We start from the raw sequence: 13,125 nt of genomic DNA on the forward strand, positions 1-13,125 counted from the left end.
AAAAACTGTAAACCATTTTTTTTTTTACATTTAATTTCTTTCAAATGGCCTTTCTGATCTTGTTTCAAACTTCTAGTCGGGATTAGAAAATCATGTACCTTGGATCAAAAAACTAAACAGATTTTGATGCTTCCAAATAGGAAAGAAATTTTATTCTTTTATTTTCTTTATGAAATATAGGATCTAATCCTAGTCTTTGAGAATGGTTTACACAGGGATTTTAATTGACCTCAAACTGTTACCCAGTTAAGATTCTTCCAGCAGACTTACATCTAGCCTCAAATGTTTAATCAATGCCTTTATGGAAAGAACTATAGGTTCTGTCATTTTCATTTTAATTCCACAATAGGTTTGAAGCCATCCACTCATGTTAGCTCTTCATCTGACCTCAGGGGCCAACACTGGGAATTCTTAGGACTCTCCAAGAAAATACTGGACTCAGATAACTAGGGAGGCAGGCAACGAGACAGGGGGAAAAGAAAAGAGAAATGAAAGTCATTGCTTATAGATGGGAGCCCTAGGTCCCCTACTATTATCCCATTGCTCGGACAGGGCTGCTGTAGGGCAGAGTGTAGAAAGGGTAGAAAGGGTTGCTCAAGTCCAACAGCAGAGCTGAGATCAGAACCTATGTCTTCTGCCTCCAAGATTATCCTTCTTGCTATTTGACCAAAACCTTTGTTCTACAAGATTTTAAAAAAGGGTTGAAATAATGTCCCTAAAAAGAACAGCACACTTTTTGTAGCAGATTACTTAAAATTACACCTTAAATTTGTTAAAAGGTTCAAATGCATTGCTAAATCCTACTGTGTTTAAACAAGAAGTAGCATACTCATCCCCCCAAATGAGCAAGTGTGTATGTCTATAATATTCCCTTATAAGAACAACTGATTCATAAGATTTCTTGTACGGATGCACGTGTGTACATGTGTGCTTTTGAGTACAACATGAGACATGGAGATACACACACACACACACACACACACATAAAAAAGTGATTAGTTCCAAATGCAGTATGAATATAAAATGGTCAGAAGTTAGAAAACAGAAAAATTGGGGGTGACTGTTCTTTTTCTTTATTAAATCTGATCGGTAACCTTGAAGTATTTCTATCAACTACTGTGGTATCATGACATGGCTAGCTGATTATCACCATGCAGCAAAATTTATATGTCGCCATCATTTTTAAGCATGGTACATGTTACCAATAAGAAATCCGCATCCTGCAGTGCAGATTCTTACTTCATAAAAGAAAATGAATAACTTGTAAAAAGGTCTCTTTGAAGATTTCACAATGTGCAAGTAGTTCAGGCACATTATGTATTCAGGAGAGTTAGACAAAGCTATTAACTCATCAACACTGCATTACCTAATGAAATTCTTCTACATTAGCTAAGCAAGAACATTACATCATTTCTATTTTTACTATTTATGTCATAGGCCATATTTTTGTCCTGTGAATTTTTTCAGACCATTTCTTTCAAGATTTGCATTTAAAGAAATAGTTTGTAATAAACTACAAATATGGAACATTAATTTATGAGGTACTATAAAAATGGCAAAGACTTCCTCAAAATCCATCTTTTAAGAATACCATCAAAATGGATTTTTAAAGTTTTAAGAATCCTTTAAGAATACCCTCAAAATGGATTTTGAAGTTTGCCTGTTGTGGCAGAGAACACTAAGTACCCTCTTATTACATATTTTCCTTTCCTTCTAAAGTAAAATACAAAGATAGCTGGACAAGTGGCCATTTTGAATAAGGACAACATTTCTTAGCAGCTAACTACTATCCCCATGTGACTATGAACTTAGTTCACAGACTTTTTAAATTCATAGACTTAAATTCATAGTCACATGACTATACCAGTACACACACAAGTATACAGAGTGGAGGAATAATTTCTGAAGTATGTCTTTGAAGTGAATGTGCATATCCTTTTTGAACCATCCCTCCTTCCTGCCTGCTGGATGGAAAGCAGACTGGATTGCTGAAGCTCATGCAGCCACCTTGGGCCATGAGGCAGCAGTCCAGTCCCTAGGATGGCATAACAAAAAGATGGAAGTGTATGGGTCCCTGTGAACATCCCTACATTGACTGTGGACACCTATTACCAGAAAAAATAAAAAGTTAATCTTGTCTAAGTCACTGTTATTTGGATCCTTTCAGTGAAATTAAATAAAAATGAAAACTCATCTTTATTATCTTTCCCCATAAAACCTTTGATTTTTAAAAAAATATAATATTCTACTTTAGAGACCACATTGTGACAGATAAAAGCAGCTTCCTTGGTATTTGTAGTTTAGCACAACAAAGAATATTAAGAAAAAACAATAATAAAAGCATATTGTAAAGGTAGGAAATAGTGCTAGCTTAGAATGGAGTAGATAATGCTTTTGTTTTTAATAAATGAATATTTTCTGTTCTGTGTAATTATCAGCATTATAGTAATACAGGCTTCCATTATTTTTAATTGCAAATTATAGCACTTGAGTTCCATTATGAGGTATAAGTTTGGGAACTAATTTTTAAATTCTATTTACTCTACCAACAGTTTTTTTCTCCATCGGGAATATGTATTTTAAGTTCCAAATATATGTTTAACTTGTGATAATTCTGTATATTATTACATAAAATTAGAGAACTACCGCACTGATGAGACTTTAGTAAGAACCACTAGTTCAATACTCCACTCGACAGGATAAAACAACATTAACATTTCATTAACTACAGAAGTGGTAGCAGAAAGTTGCATTTGTTCATTTGTCTAATTCTTCATCAGTTAAGAAAAATGTACTGATCGTCTACCTTGAGCAAGATACCAAGCAAGACTTAAACATAAAATATGATACTTGACCTGGGGAGCTTATTGTCTAATGAAAAAATAACAAAATAACACGTGTGCACAAAGCACATCCATAGGCAGTCTTAACAGTTTTGAAGTAAGAGTTCCTAGCTGAATAGAAAAAGAAACATTGAAGTTTTTTTTCTTTTTAAGATTTAACTAATTAATTAATTGATTGATTAAAGAGACAGAGAGAGTACAAGAGAGCATAAGCAGAGGGAGCAGAAAAGGAAGAAGGAGAAGCAGACTCCCCACTAAGCAGGGAGCTGGATGCGGGGCTCAATCCCAGACCCTGGGATCATGATCTGAGCCGAAGGCAGATGTTTAACCCACTGAGCCACCCAGGTGCCCTGAAGCTTTTATTACAATCATTTCTCTGCAGGTTTCTCAGATTCTCAGATAACTATAATGGTTTATATTATATAAACTTATATATATATATAACATATACGAATGTGTGCATATACATATACATTCATGCACAACCACAGAAAGAGTAGCATCACCCTTATTGAAGGACCAATGGCTGGGGTTAAGTTCCAAAGTCAGGCATAAGGCAAAATCGCTTATGATTTAAATTCTCCTTGACAGCTCCTTGTATGGTCCATAAAGTACAGTGCATTTGGTTTTGTGTATGCCTCTAACTTTTCATTAATCAAGGATTCCCTAGGGCTCTTGGGTCTTCATTCTTTGTGTAGGGACCCCAACAATGAGTTTTACTTTTTTTGTCAATGATTGGGAAAACCCTAAAATTATTTGCACATTCTTCCCGGATAACAGATACTGGCAATTTCAGGATTGGATAGCATCCTTTGCCTGTGACATTATTTTAAAAGGTTTTGTTTTTCATCTGTAGTGAAATGTTTGTAACTTAAGTACATGTAGACTAGATTCTACTATAAGGTTACAATTATATTTCCTACGCTGACTTGCATTGGGATCTTTTTTTCACTAAACCCCATGGGCATCCTGAAATTTAGAACTTGTTGTTGATCTGTTTTCCTGTTTCTTATATAAATAGTGAGCTCTGTGCCTTTCTACTGGACACCTGGGGATGGTGATAGGGGGTGGCCTTGCTAGAAACTCAGAATTTCACACCATCTCTATATCAACTGAATCAGACTGGATTTTACCAAGATCTCTTGTAATTCTCATTTCTTTTCCTTGGGCAACATTCAGAGGTACTGCCCCTAAGTTCCAGAGGATCAGAGGCCCTCTAACTCTGCCTCTATTTCTCCATTCACCCTCAGCATTATTCTGCCTGCAAAGCTAACACACCTGGTACAAGAGGCAGGAGAAAACAAAGCAGGGATAAATTCAAGCCCAGCAGGTGAAAAATGATATCTTCTCAGCTGACCATTCTCCCTCCTTGTTTCATGTTCCTAAATATATAATCCCCAGACCTTCTTCAAGAGAATCAATTGGAACACTCCAGTTGATGGTAATGCAGATTTACAAAGCCTAGCTCAAGTATACAGACTCTTGTGTAGGAGACCCAAGAATCTGTATCTTATAAGCAACCCAGAAATCACTTTATGACCAAAAGAGTTAAGAATCACTCGTTTTTACTACCAAGATACAGAAGAGAAAGAAAAACGAAAAGCAGATCTTTAGTATGCAACCCAATTTCTTTAAGTAGAAGATTAGAGTCTATTGTATATGAGGACTGAACCAATTTTAGTACAAAAGCTATAATATGAGTTGCATTATAAATTAAAATGTCTTTCATTTATTTTTCTACATAAATTTAGACTCATTTGGGTAATCTGAGAGGTTATCGGTTCTTCTGCTCAACTACAGTGAATAATAAATATAATTAATTATCATTATTTATCATTATAAACAAGGAATATATAACTATTTGGCTTTAGCTCAATGCAACAATGAAACTGAGAAAATATTTTTTGTGTACCAATTATAGCCCTAGCACTATGCCAAATTCTATCCCAATTATGCAGATAAGTTTATATGTTTAATATCTTAAGGGAAAAAAATATTGCATATGTGCAAATTCTTGAATCCACTCATTCTTGACATAATTTCAAATCAAATTGTGAAGTCACTTTCTGAGCAGCCCTTGGTTTGAAGGGAAATGCCAGGACTGTCTCTCTGGGAAGCAACTTCGCATGTTAACAGGGCTGGAGGGAAAATCAGCAAAGGCTACCAGAGTTAATTGGAGCCCTTTGCAACAAGTCTAAAGATACACTGGAGTGATAACTGCAGGGCTTTCTACCCTGAGGCTCCAGCTGAGGAAATGAACTTTCAAGAACTCCCCGCTCTGAACCCTGGCCTTGAGAGGGCACAGAATCCAGACCCTGCAGCCCAAAGGGGCCCATTTGCTCCTGAGCGGGGCTGTTAACCCTTGGACTCTCCACTGCTACTGGGATTTATCTCATTTAATCCACCGGTAGCCAAATTCATGAATGGTAAATACTGTGCCCCACTATTCTATTCTTCCGCTGCTTAGTTAATATTCATTTTTTTCCCTTTTGCTTTCTGCATTTTGTGTGATCATAATTTTCTACTTCCTCCCAATACTCAGGCACTCAATTTTTGTTGTCCCATGATTTTCCTTTGCTAATTTTATCTACTTCATTTTCATATTTTATCATTTTTATATAGATATTTATCCTTTTTTGTCCTACGTTTTCAAGTTTCAGGTGGGAGGTGAAAGTGGCTATAAGCATTTCTGGGTAAAACTGAGACTTGCTCACAGTGTCAAATGCCTCCCTTCAATCGTGTTTCCCATTGCTGGCTGTACAACAGAATTTTCTGCAGACACTAAAGATATAGATGCCCAGGCTGCATTCTAAACTAAAAAATCAGACACTTTGTAGGTGGAGCCTAGGCATCAGGATTTTGTTAAAGCTCCCTAGGTAGTTCAGTGTGCACTCATGGTTCAGAACCACAGCCTTACAAGAATACCAATGAAATGACCAAAGATTTAGAAATAGCTGGAAGGAGTCCAGGCAAACACAAATGGACTACTAGAGTAAGAGCCCAGGGCAAACTGAACCCACAGCTGGGCACAGAATGCCCACAGCTTCTCAGAACTCCTCATTCACCAAACACTGGGGAGAAAGGTGTTGAGATTCATATATTGCTGTGAGTCTACTGCAATTTTTACCACAACTGACCTGGCATGATCCCAGTGAAGGTTTTTTATCAACAGAAACCAAATGTCCTAGTCAGGTGATTTGAAAATTATTTAATTGTCCTGAGTGAACACTGAAGCTGAAGGTAAATTTAGGGATGGAGCAAATGAACTATGGACGTGGGAGCTGAGGATGCATTTGGCCAACGAGAAGAATATCTGTGACTCAAAAGGAAGAGAGCATAGAACTCCAAGTACATACAGACTATTATGCTCTGGGGGAGACTGAATTCAGGAAACCTGTAAAATTTTTAAATCCTCAGTTTCATGCTATTAATATGATCTAAAAGAACTTGGAGTCCATGACGCCAGAGATGGAAGGTAAGTGGTAAAAGACAGGGATGAAAAACTGAGAATACTGGGAGGTAGGCAGAAATCCAGGTGAATTGGATGAAATGAGGAACAAATGCAAATCATAGAAAAGATTGAAATAGAAAAATTTAAAAATCACCTTAGAAAGTTCAAAGAGCAGAATCAATCATGAAAAATCAGAAAATGAAAAGGGAATGAATTACTAAGTCATACCTAGAATTATAAGAATTAATTCGTTGAACACTCACTATGTGCCTGTTTCTGAGCAAAATATTCCATACAGACAATTCATTTTTTTTATATTCACAATTCCATAACAGGTTTTTACATTCAGTTTATAGGTAAGAACATGGGATTCTTATATAGGGATATGTTTTTCAACGTGCCTGGGATCATCATCAGCTATCATCAGCTAACAAGTGACATAGCTGGAATTTGAACCTTACTGACTGGACTCTGCAAGCTGTGTATTGGACCACAAAAATAGAGCAAACTGGGAAAAAATAGATAATGTTGAAAACTGCTCTTTCTTACCAGAAGAAACAATGATATATACAACAGCAAACTTTCCAAGCCAAGGAAGGAACCAAGTCTGAAGAATAAAAGAGCTTGCTCTATAACAGAAAGAAATACATGAAAAGACACCAACACATTTTATAATAACTTAATTGGTTAAGAACCCTATGTAAACCAATACAGCTAAATTACCTTGTGGATCCAGTATTGACATTGCCTCAAAAAAAAAAAAAAAAAAAAAAGCCATTTTAACAACCAAAAGTAAACAATAAAATCTCATCAAAGTCACTTCAGAAATGCTAAAAGGGGGATTAATTTAAGGTCAATTACAAAATTGGTTGTGATCTACTTTGCTTATGTTCCTCTCTCAGTACCCTGTTATCTCAACCAAATCGCAAAGCAGCTTCCACTATGCAATCACCACACCCCTCACATCTCCAGCAAATCCAGCTCTCTGGCTTCACTTCCTTACTCCCACCACATTTTCTAGTATTACTTTCTCTTTACCGTTAAATGCTCCATAATCTTTAAGATTACCTCCTACATATGTCTGTGTCTGTGGATTTTCAAACCCCTTGAAAGAAAGCAGTTAAAGAATTCGTAGTCCACACAGGCAAGAATAAAAAAATAAAAGAATAGTTTTTAAAAGTATTAAAAATAACAAAAGTGGAAAGTATGAAATATGATGGTAGAAATAAGGGCAGTTATATAAATTATAAAAATAAATATAAGTTAAACTGCCAATTCAATTTCAAATTGAAGAGAAAACTAAATCAAATGAGATTCTATTTATAGAGATATACCTAAAATGATTTTGAACATTAAAAATATGAATAATGAATGTAAAGTAATAAGAAAAAGGAAAATACACTGAAAAAGCAAGTTTCCAAAAGAGAAATTAATAAAATTACATTAGTAGTTGAGACTTTTCCTTAGTTTCAATACAGATTGGGTATTTAAAAATAAATAATAATTGGTCAATAGTTCTCTAATTTTATTTTCTCATACACCATTCACATGATTGATAGGACCTATAGTAATATCCAATAATAAATATATTGTACTGGTTTTCATTCTAGGGGGTTATTTCCCTCCATAGCAATATCCTTCAGAATCTTAGGAGAGGCTACTATAATTTGTAAAGCCTCTCTGTCCCCTCTTTCTGATATGATTTAACTTCAAATTTAGAATTACTAATTCAGAGAATATGCATTATATATTATCAATAGGGCATATCCAATAAAAACAAATATTAGTCTACCCTGAATGGAGATATTTTCAAATCGCTCATAGAAAATTAACAGAAAAATTTTGAAATACTATGTTAACTACAGAAAACTTTTTTTAATAAAATTAAAATAAAAAGAAAAGAAAAATGAGAAATGAGGGTTGCAACATATAATGCAAACATAAGTATAATATTCTTCATATGTAAAGAGATATTTTAAATCAATGAGAAAAATACGAGTCTTCCAATAGAAAAATTGACAATGAAACTTGCTAGGAATGTCATAAAAGAAATACAAATGACCAGTAAATACTGAAAATACTTAATGTCTCTAGTAATCAAGCCAAATCAAAACCATATTCTGCTATATTTTGAGAAATTACAAAGTTGTTTTTAAACTCTAAAACTTGTTCAGCTGAGATGAAATGAAATGTACCCTCTTGTATTGTGCTTACTCCGGTAAGTATATTTTGTACAGCCTTTTGGCATATAATTTGGTAGTATACAAATCATTATCCTTTGTTGAGAAATTATTATATGTTAAGCATTGTGCCACACACCTTAAAAATACCTGATAGCTAACATTTATACACTGCAATCCATGTATCAAATGCTGTTGTGTGTTCTTTACATATACACAGATTCATTTGATCCTGACAGCTAAGCTACAAAGTAGGTAGTTATTTCATTCCCATTGATTTGTAGGGAATCAGAAACACACAGGTGTTAACTGATTTGTACAAGTTTCCAAAGCTAAAAAGCATTATAGCTAGAATATCATAACACTTAATATTTTTAATATTCTCCCAAGATAAATATTATTATCTCTTTCATAGGTTAAGACATTAAAGAAAGGTCCAAGAGGACACATAAGTTCCCCAAATTCAGGGACGTGAGGTAGCCAAGTTTTGTATCAATGTCTGCTTGACTTCAAAGTCCAAGAGTGTATAATGTTTTAAAAGGCTTTGACTCAGTTGTTCCATTTTGAGATATTCATCTTACCATTATTATTGAGAATTCCTTCAAAGATTTATATAGAGACTTTAAAAAAATCATATTAATTATAAAAGCAAAAGTTGGAAGTCCAGAAAATGATGAGACGCTAAGACAAACCGAGATTTGGACAGAGACAGTAGAAAACAACTGAAGGATTCTGAAGAGAAAGCACGATGTCTGGTTGCTTTCTGGAATGGACTTACAGTGAGGTTAGTGGGAAAGAGGATCACAGTTGTCTAGGTAAGAGATTGGAGTGGTTTGGCTTGACAGTAGATATGGGGAGAGATAGCTGAATTTAACACATAATTTGGAAAATCGGTCAATAAACATGGATATGAGGCATGAAGAGAATGTGAAAAGTTGAACAAAATTCTCAAGCTTGATTAGCTGGATGTCTGCAGGTGTCATTTATTGACACTGGTTATGCAGGAGAACAGGAGTTCAGGTTTGGATATGGTCAGTTCAGATTATGAGATTGGATATGGTCAGAGATTATGAGACGTCTGTTAGAAATGTCCATCTTTCCAAATTCCCATTGAATACAGACATTTGGAGATCTAGGTGGGATGTGGACTGAGGAGTCAGTACCATCTATATGGTATTTGATGCTGGGAATTGATGAGGTTCCTGGAACAAGACTGTAGAAAAACAGAAAGAGAGTGAAAGATTCCAGGTCTAAACTCTGAGGTTCTCCAAAATGTAGAGTCAAGCTTCAGAAAGATAAAGAAAGGAAACCAAATAAAGGGGCTGAGAACTGGGAGGTGAACAGCAGGGTCATTGAAGCAAAGAAATATTTCAAGAAACAATGAATAGTTTACTATGCCTAATGATGTTGAGCAGTCAAGATCAAGACTGTAGTGGTCTTTATATAGGTAAATAGGGAAGTGCCCAGAAGTCCCATAAAGTGAAGAAATGGGAGCAACATCCACAAATATTCTTGCTAGAAGCAAGTTTGGGAAGAGGAGAGAGGGAGCCATAGGTGGAAAGGAATCTAGATAAAAGGAAGGTTTTTAATCATTGGTTCAAGTCTGTTTGTTTATGTTTAACAATGTGAGTGGATAGAGTTTGAATGATCCTGGGAAGAATCCATGTGGGCAGTGGTTATCCCAACTTTGGCATGCATCAGAATCAGATAAGGAGGGCTTATAAAACAAGGATTACAGGGCAGTCTGGGTGGCTCAGTGGTTTAGTGCCTGCCTTCGGCCCAGGGTGTGATCCTGAAGACCTGTGATCAAGTCCCGCATCGGTCTCCCTGCATGGAGCCTGCTTCTCCCTCCTCCTGTGTCTCTGCCTCTCTCTCTCTCTCTCTCTGTTATAAATAAATAAATCTTTTAAAAAATCTTAAAATAAATAAATAAATAAAACAAGGATTGCTGAGCTCTGCCTCCATAGTTACTGATCCAACATGTGTGGGTGGGCTAGAGAATTTGCATTAACAATGAGGTCTCAGGTGATGCCATTGATGCTGGTCCCAGAGCCATAACTTGTGAACCATTATCATGGAGAGAGAGATTAAAATATGATTGGGAGGGGGGCACCTGGGTAGCTCAGTGGTTGAGCATTTGTCTTTGGCTCAGGTCGTGATCCCAGAGTTCTGGAATTGAGTCCCACATCAGGCTCCTTGCAGGGAGCCTGCTTCTCCCTCTGCCTATGTCTCTGCCCCTTTCTCTGTATCTCTCATGCATAAATAAAGAAAATATTTTAAAAACATATGATCGGGAGGGAGAGAAGCTATCAATCACATCTCTGAAAAGGCAGGAAGAGTCAGAGGTCCAGAGGACTTTTGAAGATTTTATTTTTTATAGAATAATGAAAGCTTTGTACAAACAGGAAGGAAAAGAAAAAAATGTAAAAATTAAAGATAATAATGATGGCAAATACTTCTAATGTGCCAAAAAGAATTTTAAATGTCGTAGCAAGCATTAATGCATTTCACCCCTAATAACAACCTTATCACTCAGAAAAATGCAATTAATATATATGTTTGCTAGTAAGAGAGTGACAGAAATCCTATATGTTGGATTCTGTTTCTTCTCTGGTGTCTAAGATGATCTAATGTGAGACCATCAGCTGAGTGGGAGGAGGAAGGGAGGTTAGCATTTAGATAGTTTGGAAAAATCTAAAATATTTAATGAGGAGGATAGGAGAAGGAGCTTATTATAGAAATACGGTACAGTTGGCATCATTACCGAGTGCCCATTTGAAAATGAGGACTGAGAATTTGTAGTGACAAACTGCTCATTTTTTCCCGGCTCACTTAGCTCTAATGTGCAGCCCGGGCAAAGGCAAACAATGGGCTTAATCGGGTTGGCTTTCATCAGGTGGGTAAAATAGGGAAGAAGGAACTGGAAGATGGGAAATTTTGTTTAATTGGTTATAGATTTGGGTGGTAGTTTCTAAGGAATCTAAAGAAGGATGAAAAGACTAGATGGCGTTGACCAACAGACATCAAAAGGTAATAAAATCCATATAGTTTTTCAAGTTATAAAATTCTTTGACAGGAAAATTTTTTTTCTATCAAATTTGTTGATGCATTTTACTTTTTTTGGTCAAAGGCTTAATAAATCTGACTCTGCATTTAAATGTGCTTTAACATTTCATGAAGCTGAAAACTGCTGTCTTACTACATGTGCACATGTTTGAGTATGGGACACACGTGCAATGTGTATGAGCACATTGTCCTGTAATCGTTCTGCATGGCATGGCGCCCTGTGAGAAATTGATTCACTGGGTTGCCAGTCAAACTGCTGGTGCTCTCATACTCCCCAACCTTGGACATAATTAGGTTTAATCAACAATTTTCCAATAAATAATGGTGCTATGAACTTGGGCTAGTCCCAAAGAGTACATTTTTGCATGGTGAAATGGGTAAGCTGGTCCTGTAGGGTATACCTAGGACTCCGATATGAGGCATATGGGGTGTTTAAGGGCTAGGGCAACCTGTCCCCTTATCTTTTGGGAAAGAGAGGGTCTCAACCTTGTGATAAAGCTCTCCATAAGAGCCCATTAACGTTATAGAATCATCCTCTTCCTCCTAGGCAGATATAAGCTTCCATCTCTTATATCAAGATGGCTCTTGCTGTTTTTAACCAGGCAAAAATATAGGAATAGCTCATTTTTGAAAAAAAAAAAAAAAAAAAACCCTTAAAGAATGTTTTCATTTAGAATCAAAACAAAAAAAAATATATGAATACAGTCTGCTCCTTGAGGAATCACCTTTACCTGTGAGGGTGCTGGTATTGAAAAGCTCAGACGTGGCTGAGGGCCTACGGGGTGAATGGGGGTCATCCTCACTGTAGGCTCGCAGAACGTACTTCTCAATTACTCCTCTCACCACAACGGGTTCGTCCCAGGTCACCTCAATGCTATATCCGTTTACGCTGCGGACTCTTGAGGGAGTTGGCACACTTTGTGGAGCTGTGAAAGAATAAAAGAGAAAACAGGGAAAATGGCCGTTCTCAGAAGACTCTTGCTCCTATTCTTCACTTTTAATGGCCGCAGTAAATCAGACTCAACCATTAGCATAAATACAATTTATTAGAGTTGTAACTTTTCAGCATTGATTTAATATGACTGCACATCTTGAGCCATTCAGTTTAAGCGATATTTCAAAACCATCAAAACTCCATCGACATAACGTTCTTTCAAGTCTAGTCCAGGTTTTCCAAAAACATTTAATGTACCAGACATGTTTTAAACATCACTCATAAAGGAGGAGGTGGATGGTAGGCAGATAACAAGTTCAAACAATATAATGATGTACCCCTTTGAAGCGAGATAATTAGACTGTTATTATACATAGTGGTTTGACACTTTTATATCTTCAGTGTATTAGCCAAAAAATATCACAAATGTGATTGGATTGTACTTGAACGTCTGATCTAATTTTCCAAATTCAATTGTTTTTTCAAATTAATTTCGAAAAAGCGAAGTTCTCCCAGATATGATATACAGGATACATTCCTAATTGCATTTCAGGGGGTAGAGTAACTGGCGCCCTTGAGATCATACAAAATCACTTTCAGAGATACTCTCTTCAGAGCAGCTCAGAAATAACACAGAATGAGGAAGTTTAA

General features: G+C 36.2%; 1 protein-coding gene across 1 annotated transcript in view; it reads right to left on the reverse strand.

The window, feature by feature from the left end:
• USH2A (usherin) overlaps window positions 1–13,125 on the reverse strand; it is a 702,892-nt gene that overhangs the window by 403,224 nt on the left and 286,543 nt on the right. The window contains 1 exon segment of the mRNA XM_038586435.1: window positions 12,272–12,466. Within this exon segment, the coding sequence (XP_038442363.1) occupies window positions 12,272–12,466 (195 nt within the window).

This window comes from Canis lupus, chromosome 38 (genome assembly GCF_011100685.1).
Source record: "Canis lupus familiaris isolate Mischka breed German Shepherd chromosome 38, alternate assembly UU_Cfam_GSD_1.0, whole genome shotgun sequence".
Taxonomy (NCBI): domain Eukaryota; kingdom Metazoa; phylum Chordata; class Mammalia; order Carnivora; family Canidae; genus Canis; species Canis lupus.